This window comes from Neopelma chrysocephalum, unplaced genomic scaffold, assembly GCF_003984885.1.
Source record: "Neopelma chrysocephalum unplaced genomic scaffold, ASM398488v2 Primary Assembly neopelma1_23, whole genome shotgun sequence".
Lineage (NCBI taxonomy): Eukaryota > Metazoa > Chordata > Aves > Passeriformes > Pipridae > Neopelma > Neopelma chrysocephalum.
In genome coordinates, this window is record NW_020897691.1 from 31,052,474 (window position 1) to 31,072,051 (window position 19,578).

The 19,578-nt window shown below is 39.5% G+C and overlaps 1 protein-coding gene across 7 annotated transcripts in view; it reads left to right on the top strand.

Annotated features, from left to right (window-relative positions):
- FAM184A (family with sequence similarity 184 member A) overlaps positions 1-19,578 on the top strand; it is a 78,768-nt gene that overhangs the window by 16,287 nt on the left and 42,903 nt on the right. For all 7 annotated transcript variants that reach the window (XM_027692380.1, XM_027692417.1, XM_027692363.1 and 4 more), the window contains exons 2-3: positions 12,536-13,390; positions 17,594-17,729. In XM_027692380.1, the coding sequence (XP_027548181.1) occupies positions 12,536-13,390; positions 17,594-17,729 (991 nt within the window). The remainder of the gene's footprint in view (positions 1-12,535; positions 13,391-17,593; positions 17,730-19,578) is intronic.

Consider the following 19,578-nt stretch of genomic DNA (forward strand, 5'->3'; position numbering starts at 1 on the left):
AACATAAGGCAATAGGCACAAACTAAAACATAAGAAAACACTTGTTTTGCTGCGAGAATGGTCGAATTTTGCCACAGGTTGCCCAGAGAAGTTGAGGAGTCTCCTTCCTTGGAGATATTCAAAACCCACTTGAGCAAGACCCAGTACTGTCTGTTTGTAGCTATGCTTTGCACAGGGAAATTGGACTATATGACTTCCAGATGGAACTTCCAACCTCAGCCTTTCTGTGATTCTGCATACATGATGTTTCTATAATAGTATGTCAAACCTTTAAGGTGTAGGTGTCAAATGTCAAAACTAATAGCCAGTATTGTGTAAATACTGAGATTTAGCTGGGAAATAACAAATTTTTTTCATTGCATGATAAATACCTGGAAAGTAGCCCAGTAGGCCACTGCAAACTTGTCCTAGATTCATCTCGGGCTTGGCTTTGAGAGTAAGCTTGGAGTCTCAACTGGTGTGATTTGAGCAAAAGTGAACTGTGCCACCCTGTGCTTACTTTATGGTTTTGCTTCTATAACCTACATTAAAAAAAAAAAAGAGTGCAATTGGTGATCAATCCTTAGTTTGAACATGAATTTTATTTTTTTTAGATAAAATCTGGATAGGTTTTTTCCCAGAGGAAGGGAAGAGAAATTACTTCAAGGCAGTATAATATTTCTGAGGAAGTGGCTCAAATTCTTCTGCAGTTATTAAAAATTCCATGAATAGACAAGATTCTGACTGGAATTCCCTTTATTCATTCTGGAAAATGATCATTTACCATTAAAGCTTCCAGAGATGATTTGTAGTTAATGCCTTCTAGAAAGTGAAAAAATACTGTAGATAAAAATACCAAGTTGAGAGTCTTGCAGTGTATGCTTTTCACTAATATTTCTTTCCTGCATAGATGCATACTTTTTTGGAAGGCTCTGTCCCTTTCGTCCATTTAAACAGGCCTGGAAAGTAGAGAGACAATTATGAGCAAGAAATGGATTTGTTTGGTATTGAAAACGCTGATGAAGATTTCTTCTTTGCTCCATAGGGCCAAGTGGTATATTCTTGTCTGTGTGGTCTCTTCTGCTGTGAGGAACCTCTAGATACTGGAATTGCATAGAATCTGCAGAAGTACTTGCAGAAATAAAACTCAAAATAGATCAGGCATTGAGAGGAAAAGACCTGCAGGCAGAGAGAGTGCAAAAATGAACTCTGTTTTGATGGGGAAGAGGAAGCTGGGAAGACCTTTTCTCTGTCATACAGTACTGCTGTTTCTTTTAGAAAACTGAATACAAGAAACCTTTTGCTAATGTTTTCATCAGCTCAGCACTTGAGGACTCGTCAGTAAGATTGAATAGCGTGTATGAGTGATAGTAATGCTGACTATGCCTTGCTTTCAGGTTTACAAGCAAACTTAGAGGAAAAGAGATCATCTTTCTTTAGTGTCAGCTTCATTTACAATTTTCCAAAAGTACTTGTGACATTTTCAGGTGATGGCACTCAGAAATATTGCTTTGGATAACCTCTAAAGCAGATTTAGAAATGGAGATATTTCATTTTCCTTCACATTTCCACAGTTGTTGTTCTGTCTTTACCACCCCCACTTTCCCCTCTTCCCCCTCTTGCCAAATAAAAGAAAAAACATATCCTTTTCATTCTAAATAGTTAATGTCAGTTCCCAGTATTAGTGAGTACTTCCACAAAAATTATTTTTTCCTAAAAAGCAAGACAACTTGCCTTGCATATCCTTAGTTATTTAAAAGCTATGTGTTTTGGGCTAAGCCATGTATGGAGAAATCCAAAATCAGTCAGTGACCGGACAGTTTTTAATCATAAACATCTAGTGAAAACTAAATGTTTAAGAACATGACACTTCAAATGGTAAAAGTTAGTAGGAGGTTAGATTTGGTGGTGGAATAGATTAAGATTTAAGAGTAAGTTTTTAGTCTTGAATTATAATGTAAATCAGCTTGAATGATGAAACAAGGAAATAGATTTTGAAGGAAATGGGATAGTGATTATTTAGATTTTGGATTATTTTGAGTCTTATGACATTTTTCTGTGTAGTACAAATAACTACATGACTGAAATGTTTCTTTCTGATGAAAATAAAGGAGGTGAAAGTACAGATGTGATTGTATGAAGAATGATTTTGCCAAGCCTAGCAAAAAAAAAAGGAGACAAAATAATAATTTATGTCAATATAATTGTTTATGACTGTATTAGACATTTTTTATAGTGGCCTTTTCAAAAAAAGAATTGATTTTAGAAAATAAAAGAACTTAAGCTTTGCTTTTAGACAATAAATGGAATCAGCTGACTAATCTTACTCTTTTTATATGATTGGTTTTTTACTCTAAATTGAGAATCTCTAAGTGTGATGGATTTGTTGTTGATATATGCTTTGTAGAAAATTTCAACTTCTCTTCATCCTTTTAGGCTCTCATCATTTCAATCTCAGTGAATGTCATCCTTTAAGCCATTTGATCCTACTGAAGAAAATTCATTTCTTCAGTGCCATCCCTCATGTATTTTGCACCAAAAGGCTGTTTTTATTGTGTGCATGCTCTTTCAAGGAGTAATATGAATAGCTTTTTGTTAAGAAAAGGAATAAAGCATGCAGTGGTGAATTAGAAAAAATTTTTTCCTTTTAAAAATATGCAGGGAGTGAGGGAAATTTCTGAATGAGATAAGGTCTGGAAAAAAAATTCCAGCTTCATTAACTGTGGCTGGCTATTAAGATGTAATTTGATGATACTAAATACAGAAACCAAAAAAGGAAATGAGCAGCTTACTGTAGTGTGCGGGTAATTAAAGCAGATGGAAATACGGCATTTGTATTTTTTCTGTAATGTATTTCTGAAACAATGCTGATGATTTGGGATGAATCAAATAATTTTGGAGTCATAGTGTTGAAGTATTCTGAGAAGCATTGTAAATAAATGTAGTAACATTTGTGTAGTAGAGCTCTCCTTATGTATGTGGCTCTAAACCAGGTATGTGGTTTAGAGCCACTTAGCTTGACTTACAGGTATTGGCCAAGTTGAAAATAAGTGCTGATTTTCAAGGAGCCATTACAAAGCACTATTTTCTGCTGGTATTTGCTTCCATTCTAACTTTTGAAACTTTTTCTAAACACTTTTTTCCTCTTTCATAACAGTGTTTCCTTGGGTTGTATTGAAATCTCTCATCATGAAAATATTTTTGATGTCACGATCAGATTGAAACTTAGATTAAACTCTGTTTTGACTTACTCTGCAAGTTGGTTTTACGCTTTGGCACAGAAAGCAAATTTACGTGCAGTTAATAAAACTAAATATCTTAATCATGCAGGTAATATATTGCTTAGAAATAGCTCTATTTGAGAATGGCGCGGTATGAATGTATGGAATTGGACTGCTGAACTCTGTAAATTTATGTAACTCCATTAAAGCCAGCAATGCCAGTGTACAACAGCTGAGCATTTCTCTCAGAAATAGATGTTGTGTAGTAGCCAAGTGGGGGATTAAGTGCCAGGTCATACAAAGCACTAGGGTGATGTCTCCCCTAATTTGTTTTATAGCAAAGAGGTGAACTTTACTTGTATCCAGCTGCTTCTTGTCTTTCTGTCAAGGTCTTCAAGTCTGCTTTTTCCTCCTGGAAAAACTGTTTTGGTTCAAGCTTGTGCAGATAATTCTAGGATGTTTTACTCCTCAAAATCAGTTAAATTGAATCTGGCCAGTAGCCTGTCCATCTGCAGCATTCTTTATCGGGCATCTTAGCCACTGATTAGAAGTAATGTCTAGTGTTATTCAACTGAATATCCAACCTATATCTCATAGTCCTATGCTAGTATCTTGATATAGCTCTTCCCATTTCTTGTTTGTGATATCACTTCTGCTTGTTTTGCACCTGAGTTTTCTCCTCAGCTGAAGGTATTCCAGCGGTTGTATTGCATTTCATAGAGTCACAGAATCATTAAGGTTGGGAAAGATCTCCAAGATCATTGAGTCCAACCTTTGATTGAATACCTAGAACATAGCACTAAGTGCCATATCCAGTTGCTTCTTGAACACTTCCAGGGATGTCACCACTTCCCTGGGCAGCCCATTCCAATGTTTGACAACCTTTCAGTGAAGAAATTCTTCTTGACTTGGATGGTGCAGCATCTGTCATGCTTCAGCCGGGTCGTGATTATTTAAAAAACCTTTATGAAGTGAGATTGTGTTTCATCAGTGTTTAAGTTATTTGTTTGGTTTTTTAAGTAACTTTACTATGAACATCCTAAAAACCAAATTAGAAGAGCTTTCAGTATATAGGGTCTGCATGCTATATCTATTACATGTTGTATCTACCATTTATTCTCATTTTTTCTGCTCTTCTGTCTTCTAGACTTAGTAGGAATAACAACTTCACCTATTCCCCAAAATCCAAATTGCATATTGTCAAGTAATTTTTCCTCTTTGTAGTGGATTGACGCTGGCTGGATGCCGGGTACCCACTAAAGCCTCTCTCTCACTCCTCTCTGCAATTGGACAGAGGAGAGATAAGGACAGGGAGAGATCACTCACCAACCACTGTCATGGGCAAAACAAACTCAAATTGGGGATATTAATTAAATTTGTTACTAACAGAATCAGAACAGGATAGCAAGAAGTAAAATCTTAAAAACATCTACCCCCACCACTCCTTCCATCCTAGTTCTACTTCCTTCCCCCCAGAGGCACAGGGACAGGGGGAATGGGGGTTACAGTCACTTGTTGTTTCTGTTGCTGCTCAGGGAGAGGAGTCCTTCTCCTGCTCCCCGTGGGATCCCTCCCACGGGAGACAGTCCTTCACGAACCTCTCAGGTGTGAGTCCATCCCACGGGCAACAGTTCTTCACAAACTGCTGCAACGTGGGTCACTTTTCCACAGGGTGCAGTCCTTCAGGGACAGGGTGCTCCAGCGTGGGTCCCCCACAGGTCACAAGTTCTACCAGAAAAACCTGCTCCAGTGTGGGCTTCTCTCTCCACGGGTCTGCAGGTGCCTGCCTGGACCCCTGTTCCAGCATGGGCCTCCCATGGGGTTACAGCCTCTTTTGGGCATCCAGCCGCTCCAGTGTGGGTTCCTCCATGGGCTGCAGGTTGAATTTCTGCACTCTTGTGTTCCTCCATGGGCTGCAGGGGCACAGCTGCTCCACCATAGTCTGCACCACGGGCTGCAGGGGAACCTCAGCTCTGGCACCTGGAGCACCTCCTCCCCCTCCTTCTCCACTGATCTTGGTGTCTGCATAGTTGTTCACATGTTCCCACTCCACTCTTCTTTGGCTGCAATTTTCATTTGCACAGTAACATTTTTTTCCTTCTTAAATATGTTATCACAGAGGCATTCTTACCATTCCTGGTCGTCTCAGCCTTGGCTAGTGGCAGGTCTGTCCTGGAGCCGGCTGGCATTGACTCTTACTGGACATGGGGGAAGCTTCTAGCAACATCTCACAGAAGCCACCCCTGTAGCCCCCTCTTACTCCCCCCTCCCCCACCCCACTACCAAAACCTGGCCACAGAAACCCGATACACTCGTTTTGCCTTCCATCAAACATCATGTGCTTTCCATAATTACTGTCTTGTTTTCTGGATGGGAGAAAGGCTAGATCTAAGGGTTTCTATTTTTTATTTTATTTTGATAAATATTTGTAAGGGATATCTGCCTTTTTTTCTTCCTCAGAAAACTGGATATAGTTATGAAATTCCTTTGCTCCACTATAATTTTTTGGTGTGAGTATGTCCATTTTCTGCACATCCAAGATAGCCGTATAAGAATTTTCTACTACCCGTATCAGGATGCCAGCTGTTCTCCAGTGGTCACCCTGTATCCAGTCAAAGACCTTGCTTGCTCTACCGAATGGAGTTGCCCCCAAGTGTCTCTTTCTGTCAGCCTCCTATCTGTGCTAATGCCTCTGTCAAATCCCCTTTTGTCCTCCTAAGGTAGTATTTCACTGGTGAGACCCAGTCTTGGAAACACTCAGCTGCTAGAGCAGAAGGAGCAACATAGCCTGATTGCCCACTTGACCCTTTGTAATGGGTGAACTCCTTCTTGGTTCGCTAGTGATTGCTAAAATCATTTGGAAGATTGCATGTTGTTGTGTCCTGGCCCTGAGACACGAGATTTAAACCACTCTTGACTCTGGCAGCAGACTGCACATCTTCTGAACTTGTGAACACCATCTTCATGTTATTGCTCAGTGTGTTGGGCTATAAAAAGAGGTGCATGTAATGTGCTCCTCTTGTTGAATCTGATTACAGAGTGTTCTGCAGCTGTAGCTTTACCTGCCAGCATGCTTTTGATTTCTATTACCTCCTTGGCTTGATAAAGGTTATCCTTATTCCTGGATTAGGACAAAGTGCATGTTTTCAAGATAGGCTATGGTAACATAAAGCTCCTGATTAGCTCCCAGAAAGCCTCTCATTTGCTGTCTGGTACAACTCTAGGAGAAAGAAAAAATGCTGTAGGGAATGACCGAATTGGCCACACTAACCACTGTCCCTGTGGTGAGGCCTGCTCTGCATCTCTTCTTCAGGTGAGGGCATCTCCTACCCCACAAGTAATTGGAATGTGGCATGCCTTTTTCTGGTAATTAAATTTTAAGGTACAGGTCCTGTAATAATTTATAAATATGCTGGGCAGTAAATGCAAGTGGATCTTTTAAAACAGTGGGATTTCTAGACAATGAGTTAATATTTCAGTGTGGGCTGTACACACACAAACAAAACACAGAAAGGATTGTAAGTCAGGTAGTTAAATGGGGTACTGGTCTGTACTGGGCGGTTCTGAAAGTAAAAATGGGTTATTAATGCATCAGATACAGATACTTGAGGAACATGTATTTAGGAGCATGAAGAAAGCATCTTTAGCTGTATGTGTCCCTGTGAGGCTTTATGCCTTATATATATGGTATTAAACATCAGGAAACCTGAAAATATAAAATAAATTTTTCCCCTGCGTTTCGTTATCAGTGTAGATGTTAGTGAACAGTGCATGGCCTCTGACATACCAAGATTTCTCTTAGTTAGAAAGTTAAGTGTAAATGTTTAGCAACAAGTGTGAAAATGAAAAATGGTTGTCATTTGTTTTCATTCAAAGGTTGGAGGTTAGGTAGAAGTGGATATCTGTAAATGTTCAATGCCTGCAATTTATGGTGAGCTTCATGGTATCATTCTCTAAGTAAATAATTGTAAACAGAAGTCATTAGAGATTAATTTGGAGAGCTAGTTGCTGTAATAAAAATAATCCAGTATGTTTTCAGAGATTCTAAAGGAATAAAGTACTAAATTGTACTTAGTCATAAATTGGGCTAACACATGAAGGCTGTTGAATAGCATAAAGGATATTTAAATAATAAATTTTCTGTGAAAGTGTGGGTTTTAGGGAAAAAATTTCAAGTTCATGCCTTCTGTGGATTTTGTCTCAAAGGAAGACCAGTATAGTTAGGCCATCTTTTTTGGGGGAGATGCTATTGACAGGGGACACTACAGCTGCAGACCATATTTGTGTTGTCCCTGCTCATGATGCTGTGCCCCTGATGCACTGGCCCAGTTATTTAGAAAGGCTTGCAGTGAACCACGTAGCTGAAGAACAAGGGCCTTCCTTCTGCCTTTTCTGTGGTGTCTAAGCAATCCTGGCCTAAAGTTCTAGGCTTGTTTCTATTTGTGTTATCAGCAACACAGAGATCTGGATGGACAAAGCATCTTTTATTTGCAGTATTTTCCATGAGGTAGCAAAAGATCTTTCCAGATAAAGGGATTTTTTTTTGATTGGAACAAAAAAAAAAAGGGGAAAAAAAGGACGGGGAAAAAAAAAAGAAAGATGGTTATACAGAGGTTTTGGGATTTGGATTTTTTTTGTACACATGTAATAATTGTCTGTTTACTTTGTGTGTAGTAATGCATTTGTAAGAATGTGCTTTGTGATTGTGGTCAGCTTTTCTGAAAGACTGTTTTAAGTAGCTTTGAAGTATTTCCTGTATTACTATATTTTTATAATGTACTAAGGAGAAGAAATTTGTCCAGTAAAACCAGCTTTTTCTGGGTATTAAATTGGTTATTTTATTTATTTTGTCTTAAATCGACCCTTTGGTCATAATATATAAATCTTAAGTGCTTAAATATAACGTACTTCTCATTACTTGGCATTATTTGGTCAATGGGAAGAAAAAGGGGAAAATTAATGCAATACCCTTTGTAACAAAAAGACTATGATCATTCTGGACTATCATATCTCATTTCTACATAAAATTAATTCATGATAATGCCAGGATTTTTTTCTTTTTTTTTTTAATGTTTCTTGTAATTTTGTAGACTGGATTCTTCTGTTTGCATTCTGCTGCACTTTTTACTGTTTCCCAGTATATTTTACTAGTTTCTGTGTGTAGCAATTCTTGTTTATCCCCAGACAGCAAAGGTCGGTCAGACTCCTTGGTCCATATCTTCCAAATCATTAGCAGGTTATGCACAAGCAATTCCTTGTTGGCACTGTGCTTGTGTGGTTCATTCAATTAGACTGGCAGCATCAGCAAAACCTTGGGATGTCTCCAGAGGCTCTGGTGTTTCAGACTAGTGTTTCAGGCAGCAGCATTGCGAACACACTTTACCTGAATGAGGCTGAACAGTGCTCTTACCCAGAGACCCACATGTTAAGTCTAAAATGAAGGTTTAGCAGAGTCATAAGGTTGATGTTTGTGTAAGATACGAAGTGATGGTTTTTTCTCATAGGTATCAGCTCTTGTTTTCATGTAAAATTAGAGATGATGAACGACGCATTTTTGGAGATATTTTCATGGAATTGTAAAATATGGTTTTCAGTGCTGCCAAATATATTTGGCACCCAGTGCTAGTATTAAGTTGAATTACATATTTGTAATTAGAAAAATATTCCATCGTAACTAAATTGCTGGCAGGAGCAGATGACCAAAGTGCAGCTGACTATGCAAGAGGTGGTCATCTCTCCAAATCATAACATCTGGTTTGGAGTAAAAAATATTTCTCAGCCAAATAGTCAAACTTGCATCTTTCAGCCACAGTGTGGAACACATATTTTTGTTTGTATTCCATGTAGTTCAATGCACCAGAGCTGATGCAGTGACTGACTTGCTTCACCTTACTACACAGACTATGACTAAACACTTCAATAATTATTGGCATAAACGAGGTTATTACTGTTATTGTTACTGACTTACTCTGTTGTAGTTCTTCAGGCCAAGGCACATAGTATTTCAGTAGATTCTTATTAATAGTTAATTATTGCTACTGTTTTCTATAAAGAGTATTAAGACCTTTAGCTACCAGTCTTGGTATCCTTGGAGAGAGTATGGTTCTGTCTGTACCTCTGAAATGGTATGCTGACTGAAAATACGGCAAAGCACAATTATTTCTTTTTCTGTCATTTGATAGAAATTACTGTGTGTATGATGCATTTAGAGTGAAGCTGGAAAAATATGAATTACTCAAATGAGCAGTTTACGCTTCTTAGTACTATGCATTTGTACTGAAAAAGCTGCTAGTATTTTTTAAAGCATTTTAAAAAGTATTTACAAGCATGCTTAGCAAGTGGCTCGTCCTCTGATTTAAAGAGTGTGCAAAACTTGTTTTGTCTACCTACCTTCAATGTTTGCAACCTTTTAACTGCTTTTCAATTTTTAGAAATTTGCTTGAGAAGGACCTATTTATTTTAGCTGCAACTTTAAATGTATTAATTTGTTCCAAGGTATTTCAATTTCTGCTTTCATTTCATTGAAATGCTGTTGGGTTGCTTTTGCTTAAGTTAGTACAGACTTTCTTTCCTGTGTTCCTGTATTAATACATCAAGTCCATCAAATTCTCAAAGATAAAATCTGATACAGCTATTCAATTTCTTTAAAAATACTGAGATTTATAGTAATTTCATAGAGTTGGAATTCAGGCTGCCATATAAAATATATTATGACACAGTGTTCAGTTGCATGCATTTTATTTTATTTGTACATTTTCCATAAGATGGTCATGTCCTTCATTTAGGGAACGAGTGGTGCTTATTGAATTTGTCAATGTTCAGTGCTTTTTGTGGGGAGCAAGTCAAGGATGAGAATTTAAAGATACTTCTGAATCTGGAATTGCTTATAGACTTATTTTTCACTTGGAATTTTCAGTGAGGTTTGCACCGTTAAATCATAATACCCTTGAAAATACTTTGATTTACACTTTCTGCGGATCATAGCGCTGCATAACTTGGGACACTGCCTGAAGTGAAGAACAGTATGGCACTTCTATGCACAAAGACAGGAGTCAAGGGTTGTTTTGAGTATGGGATTTGACCTAGTGTTTTGCAAATGCTTATTATAATAACCTGATCCTAAGTGTGAAATTTCTTTTTTATAGTACCTTTTAAACTACATTGTCCAGCTTCTCTAACCAAAACTAAGGCCTATTCGTGCAAGATAGTGTATGTACATTTACCAGAAAAAACCCAAATGGAGTGTTAGGTCCAATAGCTGAGACTGTAGGTTGGTGACAGGAGGGAGGAGAAAGCTTTGTGATTAGAAGGTACTGTTGGCATCACAAAAGACAATGAGAATATAGAAAGTTGAAACCTTGGGTGAAGGACATTGCAGTGATAGTTGTGATTTTGCTAATAGAATTGCACGTGGTTTTGTTGTCATTTTTTGTAATTTATTGGTGGAGTTTTTGAGTGTCTGAACTGCGAAGCTCCTTCACAGTAGGAGTTGTTTTTTTTTCTGAGGAGGAAGAAAGCCAAAAGTCTGTTTGCTGACTGCAGAGATATAAGCATTATTAAGAACCATTACCAAAGCTATGGAAAACCTATGTTTTTTCCTCTGTCATTAAATAGCATGTACCAATGTTAGAAAAATTGAATAAGTTGAAGTGTCTTTTTTTGATAATTTTTAAGTTATTTCCTTGGTATGTGAAGTTGAGTGAGGTTATTTAGTTTTTTCATTACATCTGATACTGTTTCAGAACTTTTTTCTTTTTATGTTTTCTATTTTTCTATTTTAATCTAAAGCCTGTCTTTTTAGCTTTGTGTGTCACAGATAACAGAATGGGGAATGTTTGTTGTTTCAGGCATAAAATTTAGAATACAGTGTCTGGACTTTTGCTAAAACAAACAAAAACCAACCAAAGAAAAATACCACCAGAAAAATAGAGCACGTTATATTACATGGCAAAAATCTTGAATCTGCTTTTCCACTTAGGAGAACTCTGAGCTTTGTAGCTTCTCTGAACACTGGACTGTAAATACCTTCTTAGGTGGAACATAGAGGCTTTGTGCTTGGAGCCAGGAGAGCAATTCTGAGCCTTCTTCATATTTCCCAGCCCTGAGGGCAAGTCAGGACCATCTTCCTCTGTTGCCTGGTTGAATACCAATGGAGGACTGGCCTAGGTTCTGTCCTCATGGGGAAAAAAAAATCCCCTGCTGCTTCTTTGTTGTCCATTTTTGCTGCTTCTTGTTAATTTTTAAGATATACAATATATACCAGTCAGAAGACTTTTTTTTCCCCAGATGTGTGTAGCTTTTGTTTTATTTGTTAAACTACTAAGCTATTTATTATAGCTCTTCTGCCAGTAAGATACCTGGGAAGGATGGGGATATTGGCTGGAGTTCTTGAAGCACAAAAGATTGTGTTAACACCACCTATTGTGTGAATGCTTTATTCACTGACATGTACACACACATACCCACATATTTAGCCATACTTCCTAGTTAAAAACCAAGATGATGATCTACTGTGTTGTAGTGCAATTGAAACATCCCATAGGATATATCTGGTTGTCTTAAAACTTCTGCTGAAAGTCAGTGGCTTTACTGCTTTCACAGCCCTCTTGAACTGCTTTACTCCCTGGGCTCCCTAGATTGTTGCCTGCTCTGCCCTGAACTTCTCTGTTCAGCTGACTTACTTTGTTGTTGAATTCATGTAGCGAGTGACCTTAGACCTTAGGAGATCCGCATACACCCACTGCCTACTAGATAAGCTGTCAAAAGTGAAATTGTATCCAGGCAGCCATCGAGCTTACAAACCAAAACAACCAGTGTTTGCATTTTAGATACTATTTCATGTTCTGAAATGAAATATTTAAGAATCGTTAGCATTTGGAAAGGAGGGATTTGAGATTAGGTTTTTGTTCCAGTTTAATTTCTTGTTGTAATATATTCTTCTTGTAATATATGCTGCATGTGTTATTCTCCAACAGAAGACCTCTGTTCAAATTATTTTTTAGGCTATGCTTTTAATTATTTTAAATAAATTGGGGGGGGGGTAAAATGTGTTGACTGTGCTTTTAGTAGTATTTACAGCAGCAACATGTAAACTTTCATCAGGAAAATTACAGGTCCAAAGAGTATAGAAAAACTGTTCTACAAGATGTGTAAGAATATCATGACTAATACAGCATTTATGCTGTTACATCCAAAATAACATTTGGTGTTTTATTTGTATGATGAAAACAACCTAGATTGTCAAAGTCATTTTCAGAGTGCCTAGATGTTTTTTTCTTAGGTTTAAACAGGTAACCAGAATGCCTTTTCTCTAATATAGTATTTCATGTTTGCAGGTAATATATGCTTTGAACACTAAAAATGATGAACACGAAGCAGCTATCCAAGCCCTTAAAGATGCTCATGAAGAAGAAATTCAACAAATTCTTGCGGAGACCAGAGAGAAGATCTTGCAATATAAAAGTAAAGTGGCGGAAGAAATGGATCTCAAGAGAAAGATTCAGGTTTTGGAAGAGTCACTAGAAGATCATAAAAAGATGAAACATCAGGCCTTGACAGAATTTGAAGCATATAAGGATAGAGTTGAAGATATGCAGCTTTGTGCAGAAGCTCAGCATGTCCAACGTGTAGTGACCATGTCAAGGGAAGTAGAAGAGATCAGAAAGAAATTTGAGGAAAGGCTACGAAGTTTCATACAGTTGCAAGTGCAGTATGAGAAGGACAAGCGTACAGCCCTGGAAGACTTAAAAGCTGCCCACAGGCTTGAGATTCAAGAACTTCTCAAGACACATCAGAGTCAGAACGCTACCTTAAGTAAGGGGCAAGAAAAACTAGAGGAATTGCATAGACTGGAGCTGGAAGACTTAAACAATAAAGTTGAAGAGTTAAGGCTGGAAAGAAAAAAACTCATTGAGGACTATGAAGGCAAACTCAGCAAAGCACAGTCCTTCTATGAACATGAACTTGACTCTTTGAAAAGATCGCAGCTTTTTACAGCAGAAAGTCTACATGCTTGCAAAGAAAAAGAAGTGGAGCTGAGAAAAGAATTTCAAAACCAGGAAAGTATGTTACGGAAGAATCTGGGAAAGCTTAAAACTGAATTGCAAATGGTCCAGGATGAAGCTGCCAGTCTAAGGGAAAAATGCCAAAAACTTCAGGTGGCTCTTGGTACAGCAGAAAACAATGTTCAGGTAAGACTGATGGTGTTGTTCCCAAGGTTGTGAACTTTCTTTTCCTATTTATTCTATCTTTACATGAGGCTGGTAGGTTGAGGTAATGGGAGGGTGTAAACTTAATTTTATGTCACTCATACTTGCTTATCATATTCTAATTTTTTTTTCATTTATTTATATTTTAAACTTAATTGTTTAATTAACAATGTTTCCACAAGCAGTAACTGAAATACTGCACACATTTTCAGTATGTTACTGGTTTTGGCTGGGGTAGAGTTAATTTTCTCCACAGCAGCTTGTAGGATGCCATGTCTTTGATTTGTGCTGGAAACAGTGTTGGTAACAAGGATATTTTAGTTATCTCTGAACAGCGCTTACACAGAGTCAAGGCCTTTTCTGCCTCTTAACCCACCTCACCAGCGAGGAGGCTGGGGGTGCACAAGGAGTTGGGAGGGGACACAGTCAGGACAGCTGAATCCAGCTGACCACAGGGGTACTCCATACTCTATGGTGCCATGCTCAGCATATAAACGTGGGCGAAGGAAGGGGGAGGATGTTCAAAGTGGTGGTGTTTGCCTTCCCAAGTCCCATTATGTGTGATGGAGCCGTACTTTCCTGAGGATGGCTGAACACCTCTCTGCCCATGAAAAGTGGCAAATGAATTCCTTGTTTTGCTTTGTTTGTGTGTGTGTGGCTTTTCATTTATTAAATTGTCTTTATCCCAACCCACAAGTTTTTCACATTTACCCTTCCAATTCTCTCTCCCATCCTACTTTGGGGGTAGTGAGCAAGCAACAGTGTCATACTTAGCTGCTTACCCAGTTAAACTCCAACACAATTTTATTTCGTGTGTTGGGTTGACCCTAGCTGGATGCCAAGTGCCCACCAAAGCTGTTCTATCACTCCCCTCCTCAGGGCAGAGAAGAGAGAATGTAATGAAAGGCTCATGGGTCGAGATAAGAATAGGGAGAGATGGATCACTCACCAGTTACCATCAACAGCAAAACAGACTCAGGTTGCGGAAAAGGAAATCAAATCAGAGTAGGATAATGAGAAGTAAAACCAAATCTTAAAAGCACTTTCTTCCCACCCCTTCATCCTTCCTGGGCTTAACTTTATTCCCAGTTCTCTATCTCCTCCCCCTCCAGCTGTGCAGAAGGATGGTGAAGGGGGGTTGTAGTCAGTTCATCACACGTTTCTCTGCCGCTTCCTCTTCCTCAGGGGCAGGACTCCTCACACTTTTCCCCTACTCTACATGGGGTCCCTCCCATGGGAGACAGTCTTCCACCAACTTCTCCAATGTGAGTCCTTCCCATGAACTGCAGTTCTTCATGAGCTGTTCCAGTGTGGATCCCTTCCATGGGGTGCAGTCCTTCAGGAACAGACTGCTCCAGTATGGGTCCCCCACAGGGTCACAAGTCCTGCCAGGAACCTGCTCCAGTGTGAACTTTCCACAAGGTCACAGCCTCCTTTGGGCACCTGCCTTGGCATGGGGTCCTTCATGGGCTGCAACAGAACAACCTGCCTCACCATGGTCTTCATCACAGGCTGCAGGGGAATCTCTGCTCCAGCACCTGGAGCACCTCCTCCCTCTCCTTCTTCACTGACCTCAGGGTCTGCAGGGCTGTTGCTCTCACATACTTTCACTTGTTGCTTCTCTGGCTGCGATTGCTTTTGCGCAGTAACGCTTTCTCTTTTTTTAAGTCTGTTATCCCAGAGGTGCTCCCGCTGTCGCTGGTGGGCTCGGCCTTGGCTAGTGGTGGGTCTGTCTTGGAGCTGGCTGGCATTGGCTCTGTCAGATACATGGGAAGCTTCTAGCAGCTTCTCATAAGAGCCACTGCTGCAGCACTCCCTAGGCTAACAAAACCCTGCCACACTAACCAAGTACATTTGGAAACTAAAGTTTCTTATCCCTAAAGAGAGACAAGACATCCCAGAAATACAAAGACTGGGGATGTTTTTGCTCAGCAACAAATAGGACTGGGTATGCTGGACTTGAATAAAAAGATTCTGAAATTCTGCTCATTTTTTTGGTAACTGGGCCGAGGTTTGAAGAACAGTAATTTCTGTGGGTAAGCTTGAGCGTCTTGTCTTGGATTTATAGTTACTCTCAACTTACAAAGCCTCAAATATGATGGTCACAGTAATTTTGGAAGCATCATTGGTAGAGCTAAGATGGGCCATGAGCTTTTCTCATTTACTGTCTAATTCCAGCCCATCTTTTGGACTATCCTTCCTTCTTGTGTAAAGGCTACACAGCATAGTGAAGGAAGAACGCTGCCTTTATCAGATGTTACATTCAGAATACATTTTTCCAGTTTCCCAGGGGGCCTGCCAAGAGTTCATTTCCAACTCTGTTCAGTTAACGAAGCAGAACTCTTGCCCTTCAGTTGACTACATTGAGAAGGTAGGTTTCTGGCAAGCTGCAGTGAAGAGGAAACCCACTGTACATTGATCATTCCTGCAAGAGGAAGAGTCTAGTAGAGTATTGGTAGCAGATTTTAAAGTCAGGTCCTACTCTGATCGCTGTGGTTGAGGTGATCAAAAGCATCATCTAGTGTCTATGCTTCATTACCTGTCCTGTACAGTGTTTTTCCCAGTTCTCTTTTCTGCTTTAGTTTCTGAAATGACCCTTACTATTTCAGTAACTTGAATGATAAGAAATCTGTATTTCCTTTTAAAACAGAACAGGATTTTCTTTCCTTCCTGCATGGCTGAGAACACATCATCATGCTATCCAAGATATGCTATTGTGAACCAGTGCATCAGACTTAAGGCATATTTGAAGTTTAGAATCATAGAACCATAGAATAGTTTGTGTTGGAAGGGACAGTAAAGATCATCTAGCTCCAGCTCCCCTGGCATTGGCAGGGACACCTTGCGCTAGACCAGCTTACTTAGAGCCCCATCCAGGCTGGTCTTGAACACCTCCAGGGATGGAGAGTTCACAACCTCTCTGGGCAATCTTTTCAAATGCTTCACCACCCTCACAGGAAAGAAAGAATTTCTTCCTAGTATCTAGTCTAAACCTACCCTCCTTCAGCCAAGGCCATTCCCCCTTGTCCTGTCACTACAAGCCCTTGTGAAAAGTCCTTCTCTGAGTCTCTTTTAGTCCCCCTTTAGATACTGGAAGGCTTCTCGAAGGCCTCCCCCAGAACCTTACCTTCTCCAGGCTGAACAGTCCCAACTGTCTCAGCCTGTCTTCATAGGAGAAGTGTTCCAGCCCTGTGGCCACTGAGTGTATTCCTCTGGAGTTGTTCCAACAGGTCCTTGTCTTTTTTGTGTTGGGGGCCCCACTCCTGGGCACACAATATTGCAGGTGGGGTCTAACAAGAGCAGAGTGGCAGAATCACTTCCCTTGATCTGCTGGCCACACTCCTTTTGGTGCAGCCCAGGGTACAGTTGGCTTTCTGGGCTGTGAGAGCACATTGCCGAGTCATATTGAACTCTTCGTCTCCAAGTCCTTCTCCTTGGGGCTAATCTCGATGCATTTTCCACCCAGCCTGTATTTGTGCTTGGGATTGCTCTGACCCAGGTGCAGCACTCTGCACTTGGTCTTGTTGAGTTTTGTGAGGTTCACACAGACCTACATGTCAAGGTCTCTCTGGGTGTCATTCCTTCCCTCCAGCACATTGACCACACACCACACAGCTTGGTGTCACTTGCTGAGGGTGCACAAAATCCCACTGTCCATGTTGCCAGGAAAGGTGCTAAAAAGTGCTGGTCTGAATACTGACCTCTGAGGAACATTTGATTTAAGTAAATGCCCAGCTCTCATTTGTGTGTCTCCATGTCCAGCTTAAATCTGAGGCAGTACTAAAAGCTCAGAGTTGCAATGAAGGACACTGTAAACTGCTGTGAATATATGAGGTATTTTTTAATGTGAAGAACTCTCATATATTAGAAACCAGGTTTCCAAAGTTGGCCCACAAACTCTGTGGACCATTTTACAGTTTATATTTTCTCATATAACTTTTTGAATATTGTCACGTTTCTGTTATGCATTATTGTCATGCCATATATCCGCTATCTTGTTTTTCCAAAAATATTTTTTAAGCATTACATATAACACAAAATCAATATGGCAGTAATATTACACTATTTCAGCTTTTGTATGGAGAAAACTTGTTTGCTGAAAGGTCTTTTCTGTGCCTTTTAACCTAATGCTCATTTAAATTTACATGACTATAAATGATAACAGATATTGTGTGTTTCCTCTAGGTTCTTCAAAAACAGCTAGATGATGTGAAGGAGGAGGAGATGTCATTGTTAAGCAAACACAAAGAAGTGGAAAGCGAGCTTGCAGCTGCTAGAGAGCGCTTACAGCAGCAGGCCACTGATCTTGTTCTCAAAGCCAGTATGTATGTCAGTAACTTAATCTGGAAATGAACTTCATCTTTTTATTCTAACCTTTCCTTTTTCTGTCAGGTTTAGAGTTCCTGAAGACTGTTTAATGCTTTCCATAGAAATTTGTGACAAGTTTTGGTATTTTTTTAACTTTTTTGATATTTCATGCATTGTACTTAAGACTTTTTTTCTGTACTTATTTCTCCAAATGATCTACTTGAATGGCATGTACATATCTTCCAGGCCTTGGAACTGCATTTGTACAGAATGCTTATGCTGTGTGTCTGTCCTCCACATAGTCACTGAAACATGCTTCCTGCTTCTCCATCTTTTTCAGTTGCCTTTTCTTTTTGCTGACACTGTGGTACTTCACTTTATACCTACTGTCAGAATACTTATCGGATAATAAATCTCTTAAGGTTTTCTCTATAGCTGTTTTTTTTTTTTTTTTTGCTTCTTTGTGCTTGTTGGCATATGGAAAGGCATAAAAAATTGTTTAACCTATCTGTACATGCGCAGGTTTTCCCTCTTAGGCCATGTCTTCCTAGTGAACTGCTGAGTGGTAGGGAATTGGCCCAAGAGCTTGAACTTGGTCAACTATATGATAGGTAGGGTCTTGGGCTGAAAAAAAGGCCCTGGCTTATCTTTGGCCTTGTTCAACAAGACCAATTGTAGTGATACCTGATTGTTTTCCACACAAATTAGCACAAGCTCAGGAATAGTGTAGGCTACGTATTTGAACAGTATAGTGGCCAGCAGGGGCCCAAGATTGCAAGGTTCTATTGGATGCAAACATCTAAAAGGAATAGGCTTGCCACCTATTCCTTGAGTATCTCAAATGCGAATCTGACCCCCCAAAAAGTGTTTTGCGAGGCACTCATAGAAAAATTGATGACCTGAGATGGTTGGGGGGAAAAAAGCCCCTATTCTCATACACTTTTCAGCCATTTCTGTTTCGTTCCTTAGGTAGAAGCATGTGAGTGGTTCACCAGGCCACCCCAAATAAAGTGGAAATAAACTTAAATATCCAGGCTATTTTTCCATATTACTAATGGCATCAAGTCAGCTAGCCTGTGATTGAGTCCAGCCCTGGTCTCCTCTGGCACTGAGGTTTTTAGCTTTACCAGAAATTCCTGTGTGTCTGTGCTGTTGCCAAGCTCAGTGGCACTGTCAGTGGTACATCTTTGTTTTACAGTGCATCACTGTGCAACAAGAACCAGGATCCCTGTTTACGTTGGTGCCACCAAGCCATCACCATGTGATGTAATTGGCTTCCAGCTTGTTTGGAAATGGTTTCTGACACCGGCCCACTGCCATCTCCTTGATTTTCAGCTCACACTGTCAAAAATCCGGCTTCAAAGAGCCTGAATTCTCATACTTAATTACCATACAGAGTGTTTATTCATCATATTGCAATTTCAGAACACTGTATTGAGTCTATTTTGGGCAATTAATACATTCTTCTTCCATTTATCCTGAGATTCCCAACTTGGAACTTCTGCGTTTCATACCTTTTGTGTAGAGCGTGAGGAATGGGAAACCTGTCTTGTGTGACAGTATTGCTAGGACAAAAGCTCTAGATCAGTGTGTGTGCTTACAATAAAATATACATGGCATACTTCCCAAAAAACTAAAAATTCTTCTCTCCTTGCTACATTCTGAAATTCTGGGTTTGAAAGTATCTTTCTTAGATGGCCAAACTTTTGAAACAAGTTGGTTTTTCTTTAAACGTTATAGAAATTAAGCATACCCATTATCTTAAGTTTTTCTCTTCAGTTTTTAGTTTTACAAACAAAACTACCAAAATGATTCATAGAATTCTTCAGAGCTTAGTACAAGTAGAGATGTGCATTTTTTAT